We start from the raw sequence: 14,416 nt of genomic DNA, 5'->3' as shown, positions 1-14,416 counted from the left end.
CTGGCTTTGAAGAAGGCTGTAAACAATAAATGGAGAAATTACAGCTTTATATGTATACAAAGACCTACCAAAGTCTTTGCTGAGCTTGGGCCTTTACTTGCTTTAGTTTTAAAATCTGATCATATTTGATCATATCAGAGATATGTCATATCTCCTCTCTTCATTGTCTTTCAGTTCACACAGCAAGTTTCCAGTTGACCATTCCAGTCTAGCTGTTCTGTTCTCTTAGGGCAACATCTTAAATGTGGGTATACAGATGTAGCTGTGTATTTGTAGATCTCATAGATTTTACTGCTGAAGACTCAGTGTTGGTGGACATAGAAATCCCATTTATTCACAAGAAAAATCTTTGCATGTGATCAGTTTCTTCAGCAAAAAGAAATACCCTGCAAAGGGTGAATAGAGGCATCTGCAGAGGCTGAAGTTCAAGCTACCTCTAAGAATAATGATAAAAAAGATTTAAAGGGGTTTTGGCAATGGATGGATAGTGAAGTCAATATTCATAGATCCTGAAAAAGGGAAACTGGTTTGTTCAATGGGCAATGGCAAAGTCACCTGATGAGCTATGAAATTGTTTGGATGGAAGAGAAGATCTCTCTCTTTAGGGGGAACTGAAGGAAAGGTCAGATGTTGGGTTCCCTTTCAGTCATTCCACCTTAAGTCAATACCTAAAATGGACTAAACATGAAACCACACGCACCACAGAAATACTTAGGCAGCTGTCTTGTTGAGTGGGGAGGGATGGAGGAAGAGTGAATTAAATCTGATTCCTTCCTTGTGTCAGTAGCTGCACAGGGAACTGAACCCAGATGATGGCAGAAGGGAAGCCACATAGTGATCTTTATGACCTTCCTGATGTCAGTCCCTTAAAATTGCTCAGCACTTTTCAGTTTCACCCTTGAAATGCTTGAAGCGGAAGCTTAGACCAGCTTCTGGGAGGAACAAAACACTCTTCAAAATACTGAACAGCTGCTTCCCCTGAGAAGACCTAAAATGTTACCAAATCCAGACCTTCCTCTACTTTTCCGTAGTCATTCATAGCACATCCATAGTACAGTCAAACTGTACTGTTTTAAGGGTCATGATTTTAGGGTGTAACCAGCTGATGGTCACATTCTCACATTTCAGTGTATAACTACAGAATGTTTTACATAGGGTCTCTGGGCATCCTTTTCCAGGGTAAGCATCATTTTTGCTATACACAGGTTAGTGTATGTCCTCAATAGACTAAATGGCCCAAGTGTTTCTGTGTATGTGTGATGATACTGCCACACACTCCACAATTGCTCTCTGTCCAAGTTAATACAGCACAAGAAAATGTGCAGTTAATGCAACTTGAATTCATTTGTGATCTAAGAACTGCAAGCTGGGTTAACACTGTGGAACTGCTCCCTAGGGAGGAACTTAAATAAGCCAGCTTTTATTTTGTACATTTGATTCTTCAGAGCTGAAGTCAGCCAAGAAAACCACTTATGATGGGTAGTGGTTTCTCCCAATGCTTTTCTGTAGAGACAGATTCTACTGTAGAGACGCTACTGTAGAGACAGAGGCAGGGAAATGAATAGTTCTTTGCACGTAAAGGGGAATGTGGCAAACAAATTGAAAATATGTTGATATGCAGTGAAGGATGGGTAGCAGTCCTTCACTCCCCATCGCTCAAAATCAAGTCCATCTTCTGCATAAGAAGATCAGTTTGCAGAAAAACTTAAGTAGTATACTAAGAAGAATATTCCTAAGAGTTGATCAGCTCTGAATCTCTTGTCTAATACAGAGATATTTGATTTACATCAGTAAAACAGGTGCTCTCAAAGAGAACTCACCGCAGGTTTCAGAGAAGCAAGACTCTTGGAGGGTGGAAATACCTTTTATTCAAGCAGCAAATATTGTTGTCACAGGGTAGGTTGATTTTGATCCTTAAAGTTACTTGGACATCTTTAACAAAGAAGTAATTCTAGAATTCATGCATAAGTGTCTCTTCTATGAAGCTTTGTTTCTTATAGCAGTATATTTAGATTAACTGCACTCACTGTCATAGTTTGTTTTCTTTGCTTCCTACAAAAATCTGAAAAAAAATACGCATCCTGAAAGACCATTTTTACAGTTTGGGTGAGATTCTGTAAAGTGGATGCCATTGAAGTGCATGTGTTTATCTCTGTGCATAACCTAATTCCCATATCCTCTGATATATTTTATTCCATGCCATAGTACTGCAGCTACTTTAAAGCAAAACATCCTTTAGAAAAAAACAAACCAACCAAAACTTTAAAAAATATATCAAGTAATTTAACAAGAACTGGCACACATTGAAATACACAATGGAAGTGTTTACATTTAAATTTCAGTAAATTATAGCATAAACAAAACAAACTATAATTGAAACTAATACATACATGGCTGCTCTTGAGTCAAATGAGAATTACCAACTGCATTTATTTTTGCATAAAAGAAGTAAAACACACTTGGCCACTGACACTCTGAAGTGTGGGTATTCCTGCCAGCTGGGGTTCTGCAACAGCATACATACACCTAACTATGTTAACAAAAATAAAGTGGTTGTATAAGATGGGTAATGATTTACCTAGTTAAGAATTCTTTTGTTATGCTATCGAAAAAAAGAAACCACCACAAAACAGAGGCTTCTTTACTCCTATCACTGCAACCATCGGATATCAACACTCATAATTTTTCATTTCATTATTTGTGCTCCTTTCTTCTTTAATTGGTCTGCTACATAATTATTTTCAAGAGGATGGGATATTATATTTTATGTTGCTCATGTCTTACAATATCGGTTCTGCAGGATGGCTAGAAAATGAAAGGCAATGAATTGGACTGAAATAAAAAAAAATAAAAAATAAAAATCCTGCAATATAACATCACTAGTGCAATGAGCCACACAGTGTCTCCGGGGCCTCATGGCCTCATACAGCGCCCATGGAGGGAGCACCGCCTTGAGCGTGACCCGCGAAAGCGCGGCAGGCCCGGCGCCCCCGGGAGCGCTGCCCGGTGCCCCGAGGGTGCGGTCCCGGCAGGACCGGGCCTTGGAGAGGCCGCGCTCCTCCGCGCTCCTCCGCGCTCCTGCCGGCGGCAGGACGGCACTGCCTGAGGTCCCAAAGCCTCTGCTCCCGCCCTGCGGAGACTGAGAAGGCTGGAAACTCAGGGCAGAAGATCCGACAGCGGGCAGGAAGGGCCCGGTGGGGAAGAGGTGCGACCCCCAGACCTTCCTGCCGTGGACGGGGTGGCGGGAGGGCACGTTTAGTCCGCCCAGGAGAATAAGACCACGGGTCCTGGCGAGGAGAAAGTGCAGAAGGAAAAGGGGACGCCCTCGTCCTACCTCGGGTCGGTCGGGGAAAGGGGGTCGCTTGATCGTCACGGTTGGAGATAAGAAAAGTTAACGCAGTTAAAGCTCCGAAGCTCCGAAGCAAGTGGTGACCCCATGCAACGCCCTCATCTTCCCGGGCCCTGCTCCCGAGGGTAAAAGCTACCTTATCACATTGCACCTGCCAGTGAGCTCCGGGGTCAGGGACACGGGAGCGACTGCCCGGCCGGGGACTCCTCCAGGCAGTGGGAGCCCGGGCTTGTCGGGGGGGACCCCCTGGGCTCTTCTAAAAGAGAACTCAGCGACAGGAGCACAGAACCAGGGAGGCATTGCCTGTGTGAGGGAGGGAGGAACGGCAGGAGGGAGGGAGGATTGAAAAAAGCCCCCCGATTCGGCCGTCATCTCGGAAGGAGAGGCTCTCCCGGCAGTCACCGACCCCAGCTCCCGAAGCACCTGGCTCTGACTCGTTCCCAGCCCGTTAGTGTTTGCCTGCTTGGATGGTGGAGGACTTTGGGTTGGTAACAGAGGTTTCCCACCGTCGGGAGGAGTGGATAAGTAAGTAAAGTAAGAGGATGGGAGTAGCTGACGGGGTTCCACGGTGTTTGAGGCGACCCGTTGCAGCCGGGTACGAGTGACCCTCTGCAGGAGACAGATCCAGGAAAACGAAGAGAAGGTTGTACAGTGAAGAGCAGGGAAGGTACTCCTATGCGGAGATAACCTCTCAGTTGCTTCCGAGCTAGACGTCTGGCCTGCACAAGCACTGCCGAGAGATTCCCGTCCAGGAGACCATGGCGTTTGGGCAAAATAGAGTAAGACCCTGCAAGTTACACTGAAGGGCCGGCAGGCTCTGTTCCTTACAGAAGAACGAACTGAAACAGCGCTCCACAGTTAAAATTAAAGCTCCCGCGGGTTGCATCGGCCGCCCGCCCCACGCGTGGGAGGGTATCGGCGGGCGGCGCTCCCGGGCAGCGCTGGGCAAGGGACTCCGACGAGCTACTGTGCTGTGGCGGCTCCTCGCGTGGGCAGCGCCGTGCCGATGCCAGCTCCGGTGCCCGCGGCGCTGCCGGAGGGCCCTTCCAAAGGGCGGGGCCCCTCGGTCCGGCCCGACAGCGATATGCTTCCCAAAAAGCAGGCTCTTGCTGAATGATCTTTGTGGGGCCCAGCTTTTCCTGACAGCGCTGGTAAAACAGGCTCCCCTGGATGTCCTGCCCCTGCTCCCCCCAGTCCCGCTCCACATATACAGACTTTCCGTATTTTTTAGGTCAGGTTTGCACCCTTGGCAGCGCGCATAGGTGGAGCCAGTAGATGAGACCCTGCACCCGTTTAGTCGGTGAAAGCACAGCTCACCTCAGCCTGCGCTTTTCTTCTGGATGCCCTAACAGAAACAAACAAACAAACTAACTAACTAACAAGCCTCCCACAAAAACAACAAAGAAACAAAACAAAACAAAAAACCGAACAAAACAACCAAACAAACCAGTGTACAGCGTGGTCAAAAACTGGTGCTACTCACTCTAACCAGAGTTGGAAAAAAGCTCTGAGTTATTAGAGCCAGGGCTACTGTCTTGACTTCTGAAAAACACATAAGCAACTAAGTGATCCTGGAGAGCTCCTGCTTACTAGACCGCGTCCCGCATGCTAGGAGAGTGCTTCCCTTCTGCTGAGCCTGCTACAAAGGGTACTGATAAATCGCGCTGGACTCGTGGAGCATCCTACATAGTGTTTCGCAGAGATTCAAGCGCAGGGCAAGGGCAATTACCGAAATACCCTTTTCCAGTGGCTATGGGCAGAACCGTCATGACGCTCTTCTTCACTCAAGGAAGGCGTTTCTCCACCAGGATTGCAACACAGCAACCGGAGCTGAAGGGTATTTCCAGCAGCGGCTGGCTCTGACTCGGAATTGCTGATTTTACACCAAGTCGAGAGGCTCTAAGTAGATTACAGAGGGGAGGCTGCCTACGCTCTCACCTCTGGGAGCAACCTCAGGAGCTAGCTAAGCCCGCAGCCGGACAACAGGAGGCGCTGAGGCTTTGCACAACCCCCGGCTCCCCTTCCCTCCCGAGCGACGGGCATCCCAGTGAGGGTGGCCCTGGGGGAGGCCGGCCCGGAGAGCGGTTTTGCCGGGCGCCACGTCTGCTCCGCCCGGCGAAACGCCTCCGCGGTTTGTAGCAGCATTCGATAAGCTTGGCCGGCTTCGTGCCTGCCCTTTTTTCCAGGTACGGAGTGACCCAGCATAGGCTGCCCGGCGTCCCACCGGGTGTTGCTCCCGCGGGGCTGGGCTCCGGGAAGGGGGACAGCACCGCCCCGAGGTCACCCAGCGGGGGGGGGTGCCACCAGTGGGGTCGCTGGGGCAGCTGCACCCCTGCCAGCCTTCCCGCTTGCGTCTGTGCCACTGGGGGCGGTCCTTACCCCACAGACCTCAAGTTCTGAAACGAATAAGCCACTAAAGAAGTGGCTCTGTTTTCAGACATATACACCGCTTCCACTAAATAAAGGGGGAGGGTGCATACATGAAGACGGCAATTTTAATATCTCTTAGATATTCCACTGGGTTTTGTCCCAATTTCCATGAGTGTAGTTTGACCATTTGAGAAAGCAGAGGTTTAATCCAGTGGTTTTATATATTTTATTTCCTTCAAGACACATTTTCATCCATTTTTCTCCTCTGCTGATTCCAGAGTTGTGTTTATTTCGAGGATTTAATTCTGTTGCCAGATAAGGGAGATGAAAAAAAAAAAAGAAAAAAAAAAAAAAAAAAAAAAAAAAAAAAAAAAAAAAAAAAAAAAAAAAAAGAAAAAAAAAAGACGAGGAGGGAAAGAACAAAGAAAGGGGTGACAGAAAATGCTTTTAGAGGACAAGGTAAATATATTTTTAGAGGCAGAGATATGCTGTATCTTGTCATTTGAATCCTGGGTCTCTGTATAAGAAAATTTAAAATCGTGTTTGTGAGGGTGACATTTCCACAGATCACTCGAGAACAAATCACTGTGGAAACAACTGTGGTCGTGCTGAACGATAAACATGTCAGGCCAAAATTCAGACCGAGGTGTGTATTATACTTTGTGCGAATGACACGCAAGCCTTTTCCAAAATCCCAAGAAGCTTTATTTGCCCTTCAAATTCCCATTGTCAGGAAACTTGTTTGGGTTGGGGGGGGGGGGGGGGGGGAATGTTGTTGGGTTGCTGGTTGGTGGTTGTGGTTTTTTAGGTTTGTGTTTTTGGTTTATGTTTTTCACTCTCAGGCGATAAAAGTTCTAGTAGCTAGGTAGAAACAAACTCACAAGGGATACATAGAGAAACCCAAGAAAAGTCTGTGGTGTTTACATAGGCTCGAAGAGCCGGACAGGACAGAAAATGTTTGATCCATCTGCAAAGACTGAGAGATTCCCTCCATAATAATAAAAAGCTTTGACCAATGTCAATTTGTTTTATCGGTGTTTTTTTGCCTTTTACCAGCCTGTGCAGGTTCCTCCTCCCCTGTTCGTTGTGAGAAATCAGGTCAATAAGCAAGAAGTTGGTAATGAGATACCCGCTACTTATTATTGCTGCTCCTGTCTGTCATCAGAGAAGGCTTCCAAATGAGCCTTCTGGGCTGGAGGCTTTCCACAGTAAAGATATAAAATGGTTCTAGTGACTCACCTGATGTTTGCCAAGTGGAGGTTAATATCAGTGGATCCGCATTCAAGCCACTGTCCGTATTTATTGGGTGCCTGTAGTATTGTCTCAGCGCAGTGACTCACATGGTTTCTAAACCTAAGGCATCAGAAAAGCAATATCATTATCACCATCTACATAGGACAGCACCCCTGGTTGAAGGTCTAGTTCAGGCTGGGGCGCGGGCGGTGGGGGTGTCGGAGGGTTTTGGGGAGAGCCCCTAGGACTATGGGAACGTGAGGTGCCGCGATCGGGCCTGGGGGTACCTGCGCGGTAACCAACTTTGATGTGAGGAATGGGAGCAGGGGGAAGGCCTGTGGACTGCAAGACTCGAGACTTTGGAGCACATCCCAGACACAGAATTAAAGGAGCATCTACCGGACTTTAGTAACTATTGCCCCTAATCTCAGAGCTTTAAGGCTGGATGGCCTTTTGCGTTCTCTTCAAATAGAGGGAGATGCCCTTCCCTTATCTACCTCATTTCATTTCCTCCGATCCCTCCTAGCATTTGTCCCGTCCACCTGAAAGGGTGGTCGTGTCCGTCCGTCACCCGTCCCGTCCCGCCCCCCCCACCCCCCATTCTCTCCCCCTCTCCCACCTCTGTCTCTCCTTCTTTCCCCACAAGCTTGAACCAATTACGCCGCTTTGCAAATAAAGTGCTGCCCTGGGGGGAGTTGCAGGCGAGGGGGACTGCCTTGTTTGCAGGTGCATCTCCGGCTTTGTAGGTGCGAACGCCTTTGTGCGGCGGACAAATGGGGAGAGGAGGAGGAGGAGGTGGGTACTTCTGCGACGTAAGATCCACATCAGCTCAACTCCACTCACATCCCAGCCGGCACTTCCTCACTTTCTCAACTGTCTCGCCCCACACCGCTCCCTGCCTCCTTTTTGGCTGATTATAGAGGAGAATTCAGCACCCCCCGCCCCTCCTGAGAGCTGGCTTCCTGCTAGGTCGGGCTTTCGGGCTCTTTTCCTGCTGCCCGTCTTTCGCTTGCAAGAGGGCTGGATGGTTGCACCGGGCAGGTTAGCTCCATAATGTTAGGGACTGTGAAAATGGAAGGGCATGAAACCAGCGACTGGAACAGCTACTACGCCGACACTCAGGAGGTGAGTAAATCCCACGGTCTGGCTTCGCAGCTGCCCCTCTGCAGGGGGAAGGGGGGCCTGAAGGGGGGGGCTAGGAGTCTGGGGGGCAGCAATCGGAGGAATCGGTTTGCAGTCCAGATCCTGCCAGGGCGAACGTGCTTCCCCCTCCCTCTGGCGCCGAAACTGGCCAGGCTTCCCCAAGGAAAACACTGCTTCCAGGAGCCCTGGAGGCATCTGGAGGAGACCCGGGGTGGCTGCAAGCCCTCTGGGAGGGCCAGGGGGCTGGGGACAGCCCTGATCTCATCTAAAAGGCGTAATCTCCGCTTGCGGCGGGCACAAAAGCGCCCCGTAAACTCCTGGTTTGGGGCAGAGGACTCGCCGCGCCGCCGGCCCCCGACTCCTTCCCGGCAGATGGCAGGGTGCAAGGGAGACGATCGCCAGCGCGTCCCGCGAGGGGGCAACCCCTTCCCCGAGCTCCTCAGCGGGACAGCCGGCCTCACTTCTCGCCGCCACCGGGCCCTCACCTGTTAAAGCCGGGGGAAAGGAAAGGAGGGGGAAAACCAGCCGTTTGTCCGTACTTTGTGGACGGGCTGCCTGCGGCGCGCGCTGCTGCCGCGGGCCGGCTGGCGGCGCTGCCGGGAGCCGGGCCGGGAGCAGGGCCGGGAGGGGGCCCGCACCCGGACCCGGGGGCCCGCACCCTAACTCAACTCCCCGCACACGGACCCGGCCCGCGGCACCCCCGAGGCGCTTCCGGCCCCGTGCCTGTTTGGCAGCGCCGTGCACAAGGAGGAGGAGAACTGGCCCAAGCGCCCACAGCTGCGGAGGAGGAGAGGGCCACGGCAGCGCCCGGAGCCTTCCGCCGGCATGCCTCGGCCCTGCGGGGCCTGAGGTCCGCACTGTGCTGCCGCGGCTCTGCAACGGGGGTCCCGGGAGAAGCCAGCGCCTGGCAGCACGGTCAGCAGCACCACGGATACCCGCCCGGGAAGGAGCTGTTTTGAGGAAGTGCAGCAGCGAGGCAGGCACCTGGGTGTGCGCACCCGGGCATTGCATCAGCATACCCGGACACACGGCTCCACAATCCCCACGTCTTGTCCCGCACCCGGAGCTGGCACACGCGCCCATAGGGCCACGCGGACACAGGCAGATACGTGTCACCCAGCTGGCATCCTCTTTAATAAAGAAAAGTCGGTTAAGGGCAGATAAGGGTCATCCTAATTATGAGCCGTTTCCAGACTCATTTATCCTCGCCATATTCGTTATCCACAAACACAAAGTTAAGCGATCTTCGCTTTTGCTATTTTTTTTCAACTTCAATCTTTTCTCTTCCTTTTCTATTTAATTGGAATCACTATATGGATGCAGGGTGGAAAACCTAGCAGCGTTCTACCATTTGAAATGATTAATGCGATTTTCTAAATTAAAAGCGCATTTATAAGCTCATGTAATTTGTGGGGATCAGAAATTAATTTTATACATTTAACCGTCACTTAAACCTCATTTTCTCAGTCATATTAGCTGTAGTTAGAGGTAAACTGGGAGCATCTTTCTCTCTCCTGTTAAACTGGATGCCACAGTGGACAGTACAAATTTAGGCTCTTCGGTTCTACCTTTTTTAGGAGTTGTTTTATATAAAAGGGTGATACCGTTTTCCCATGTCTTGCAATTGTAGAAAATCTCAGCCAGGAAAAGTTAGGGATTTTGGACTTTGGGAAAGTTTATGTGTATGTTTGTTTGTTTGTTTCGGGTTTTTTTAAACTTTATTTAAATACTGTTTTGATAGAAAATGCAGGCAAGGGAGAAGCTTTTCAGAGAGATAAAATGCGCCTACACAAGCTGTTTGATTTTGGTGGGATTTTCTGTTGGTAATTTGCGACAAGATATAATTGCATCTTGTATATTTCTTAGACTATGAATTTAAATCAGTGTAGGAAGGGAGAGACGTGAGAGATTTTTCTCAGAAAACGCCAGCAGTCTTTCTCCTTGGCGCAAACAATGTGCGCCTGTCAATTTCCATACTCTGATGATTTTAAGTATTTAGCTAGCGAGACAGAACACAAACCCAGCAAAATGCAGGAATTCTCTGGGAGAAGAACACCTCCTCCCGGGGCAGACTGAGCCCGCAGCCCGTCCCCGCGAGTGTGCGGAGCGGTTCCGGGAAGACCATCGGTCCGTGCCCCTCGCTGATCCTGGTGCAGCCCGCGCAAGCCGCGGCACGCCGATAAACAGGGAGTGTGTCCGGACCGAGCACCCCCGCTCCATGTCTATTTATAAACACGTATCAATATGAATTAGACCTTTTCAAGGCGACAGCGGCCTTTCCATGAGGCTTTGGGGAAGCGCTTTCCCGGGTGTCGGGGGAGCGGCCCGCATTCCCGCGGCAGGACGTTTGCTCGGCTGGCTGGGCCGGGCGGGTGGATCCGGCTCCAACGGATCCTGCCACACCTCTCTCCCCCCTAACTCCCTCTCTTTGTCTTGCTGCCCTAGGCCTATTCCTCGGTTCCCGTAAGCAACATGAACTCGGGGCTGGGTTCCATGAACACCATGAACACCTACATGACCATGAATACCATGACGACGAGCGGCAATATGACCTCCAGCTCCTTCAACATGTCCTACGCCAACACTGGGCTAGGGGCTGGGCTGAGTCCCGGCGCCGTGACGGGCATGCCAGCGGGCTCGGCAGGGCCGGTGAACGGCATGCCGGCCAGTGTGGCCGCCATGGGCACGGCACTGAGCCCCGGCGGCATCAACGCCATGTCTGCACAGCCGGCCCCCATGAACGGGCTGAGCCCCTATGGCGGCATGAACCCCTGCATGAGTCCCATGGCCTACACCCAGTCCAACCTCGGCAGGACAAGGGATGCTAAAACCTTCAAGCGGAGCTACCCTCATGCCAAACCACCCTACTCCTACATCTCCCTCATCACCATGGCCATCCAGCAAGCGCCCAGCAAGATGCTGACGCTGAGTGAGATCTACCAGTGGATCATGGACCTTTTCCCCTATTACCGGCAAAACCAGCAGCGCTGGCAGAACAGCATCCGCCACTCGCTGTCTTTCAATGACTGTTTCGTCAAGGTGGCCCGCTCTCCTGACAAGCCTGGCAAGGGCTCCTACTGGACCCTGCACCCTGACTCCGGCAATATGTTTGAAAATGGTTGTTACCTCCGTCGGCAAAAGCGCTTCAAGTGTGAGAAGCCGGCAAACAGCAAAGCCCCTCAGGAGGGCAGGAAAGATCAGGCTGGGGCGTCCAGCTCAAGCTCCAACTCCCCCCTGCACAGAGGTCACAACAAACCCGCACAGCTGGACACCGCCACCTCCCTCTCCAGCTCCAACCCGTCCACCAGCCCCCAGTCTATGGACCACAGTGGATCAAGCGCAGAGCTAAAGACCTCGGCCTCGGCCGCCTCTTCCACCATCAGCTCCGTCCCCACCTTGGCCTCCGTCCCGCACCCCCCTCACTCCTTAGCACACGAACCCCAGCTCCACCTCAAGGGTGATCCCCACTATTCCTTCAACCACCCCTTTTCCATCAACAACCTAATGTCCTCCTCGGAGCAGCAGCACAAGCTGGACTTCAAAGCCTATGAGCAGGCGCTGCAATATTCCTCCTATGGGGCCAGCATCCCCAGTGGGCTGCCCCTGGGCAGTGCCTCCATGGCGGGCCGGAGCAGCATCGAGCCCTCGGCCCTAGAGCCCTCCTACTACCAAGGTGTGTATTCCAGACCAGTGCTAAACACCTCGTAGCTCTGCACCCCCCGCCGCCGCCGGAGGCGAGACCCCTCTCCCCAGCCTGGCTTCTCTCCCCACTTTCCCTGAGACAAACCAAGGTGTTTCCGCACGTTGCGTGCAAAGGACTGTTACTTTTTAATTGTCTCGCAACGCATTGTGTGTTGTTATGATCCACCACGACCTCCTGCAAAGCCGCCCCTGTCCCGCTTGTACATATCTCCTCTGGCCCCTGCTGCCCAGCCCCTTTCCCCAGAGACACCACTTCCCCACCCCCAACCTATGCAGGGTGTTATTAAAAAGAAGAAAAAAAAAAGTTCAGCTTGTAAACTACTTGTTTGTGCTTTCTGGCCCCTCGTCTCTCTCCCTTATGTGCTCTATAATCTCATGTAAGTTTACAGGTATGTGGCAATACTTTAACAATACGGAGATGAAGAAGCGAGTAGACATTTAAGACTTTTTTTTTTTAATTAAAAAGGCTTTGAAGGACAATACTGCTGTGAAGTAGCAAAACACTAAGAGAATCTCTAAGCAACAAGAGGACTATTTACTTTCTCAGATCACCCTTTTGATACTTGCAAAATAAACCTTCGGCTAGTACAACCCGCATACACCCAGATGCTGCGGGCCAGATCCTGCACTCCTGAGGGGACCAACTGGAGCTTTGGAGTGCAGGATGCGACCCTTATTTTTATCCAAGTGTTACCTGTATTGGAATATAATACAAAGTTGCAAGAGGTCACAGACAGTTGGAATTTTTTTCCTTCCCATCTGTTACTGAAGATTCTCGTTCATCAGGAGCTCTCATCAACATGTGGATGACATACTTATTTAATTTAAGTGTCTTCATTGTGTACCAGCTAGAACTGTGTATGTATAACCAGGTTATTTTCCCCCTCCCCCAGAAAACGGTGACTACTACACCGATGCAAGGAAAAGAGGACAGCTCTGTCTCTCCTCCTTTTTCCAACTTGTTTAATAATTTTTTTGTGGCCGTTTAATTATCGCCATCATTAGCTTGTTTCATCCAGTGTTATTGCACTTTCCACAGTTTTACACGGTGTTAGCATAGCCAGACGGGTTTTATTATTATTCCTGTTCGCTGTCTCAATGTTCTTAATTTATTGCATGGTTTATATTGTTTTCTTTCTTTACAGCTGGAAATTGCTTTAAATGACAGTAAAAAAAAAGAGAATTACACTTCAATTTAAGAAATTTTGTTAATTTTATAAATGTGATTGTAATTGAAAAAATATTTTGATTTAAAAAGATAACTGAGAATTTAATGCGTGAAGTATGTTTTTGATCACTTGCAGTTAAGGACTTCAAATAAATCAAACGTTATCAATTAAATAATTCTACTATTTTCTTTCAAAATTTCTGGGGTGGGTTATGGAGGACAGAGCCTTGTGCGAGAAAATCAAAATGTAGTTCTAAAGTGTGGATGTGAAGAGGGAGGATTTGTACGGCCAGGCTTGTGCAGAGCGAAGGCAGGGGAAATGCTGCGATGCTACCGGCCTGTGAGGCTGTGAGTGTAGTGGTGTCCCCCTTTTTTTTTTTTTTTTTCCCTCTTAATTCACGGTGCTCGGGTAGGCTGAGGAACGGCAGAAAAAAAACGACTCCAGGCGATATAACTTCCTGGGTTTTCTGCGGCCGGGGCGGCGGCAGCCAGACCCGTTGTTTCCCCGTCGGACGGGACGACGCCCACGGGGAGCATCCCTAAAGTGGCTCCATGTCGCTCCGGGGCGCTGGAAAGGCCCAGCTCCTGCTTTCTAGTCCTCGGTCGGAACGACTCCTCGGAACCATACCAGCAGCCGCGCTGCTGGTTTCCAGCAAGAGTCTTTGTCGGGGAGGGTAGTTTAAACGTGAACTGATTTCGCTGTGCCGAGCCCTGTTCGTGCACGAGCACCAGATAAAACAACTATAATTCTCGTAATTATCACATAATTGCCCCCAGACGGCTTAGGGACAGCGGCGACAAACCAAATTTAAGTGTCGATTTAGAAAACTCAAATCAGCGTCCCAGAAATCTCATAACATTCCTCCAGCACTACCATCCAGCGAAAAACGGGAGGAAAAAAAAAAGTGTTGTGAGAACCTCTCTGCTTTGCAAGGGCGGCCGAATCAGCGGTGATGCGCTCAAGGCGCCCACGGCTACACGGAGCTGGCTCCCGCTCTGTGCTGTGCGGGTGCGCTTGGTCGGGCGGGCATTTACCGCAGGTCCCACCCGGTTGCCGCATGCGGGCCCTGCAGCGGGCGGGGGTTGTGCCCGCGACACCGAGTTCGGCCGGTTACCCCATGACCTGGCTGTGTGGCCCCTTCGCATCTGAATACTCCGAACTGGCAAACACCAACAGACCCCCCGCAGCCAGAGGCAGCTCGGGGCTGCTCGGCACCAAGTCTGGGCAGGCAGATCCTATTTGAAGTCCCACTTCTTCTGCCAAAAGGAGCTTCGTGAGAATCGAGACAGGGTGAAGCCCGCTTTCAGCAGGACTTCACTTGTCTCCCACAGAGTAGTCTATAGAGAATATGCCCTTGCAGAGTGGAGACATTGATTTAATGCCTTGGGTTTGTACACGGAAAATATCAATCGACCGACAGAGATAAGGCAGCAAGTTTCACATATCAGCT

General features: G+C 50.5%; 1 protein-coding gene across 2 annotated transcripts; it reads left to right on the top strand.

Moving 5' to 3' along the window:
- Positions 1 to 7,656: 7,656 nt before the first annotated feature.
- On the top strand, positions 7,657 to 13,138 carry FOXA1 (forkhead box A1). 2 transcript variants are annotated; one of them, XM_027880713.1, is made up of 2 exons: positions 7,657 to 7,747; positions 10,541 to 13,138. In XM_027880713.1, the coding sequence occupies exon 2, from the start codon at positions 10,568 to 10,570 to the stop codon at positions 11,801 to 11,803; it is 1,236 nt and encodes a 411-aa protein (XP_027736514.1). In that variant the 5' UTR covers positions 7,657 to 7,747; positions 10,541 to 10,567; the 3' UTR covers positions 11,804 to 13,138. The 2 variants fall into 2 exon arrangements, with proteins under 2 accessions (XP_027736514.1, XP_027736513.1); XM_027880712.1 differs by having other exon boundaries at positions 7,678 to 8,077.
- The last annotated feature ends 1,278 nt before the right edge of the window (positions 13,139 to 14,416 follow it).

This window comes from Empidonax traillii, unplaced genomic scaffold (assembly GCF_003031625.1).
Source record: "Empidonax traillii isolate 1590-97213 ecotype Southwest subspecies unplaced genomic scaffold, ASM303162v1 scaffold74:size2480735, whole genome shotgun sequence".
NCBI lineage: Eukaryota > Metazoa > Chordata > Aves > Passeriformes > Tyrannidae > Empidonax > Empidonax traillii.
The sequence above is the reverse complement of the archived record's forward strand: the minus strand, read 5'-3'. Positions and strand labels throughout refer to the sequence as shown.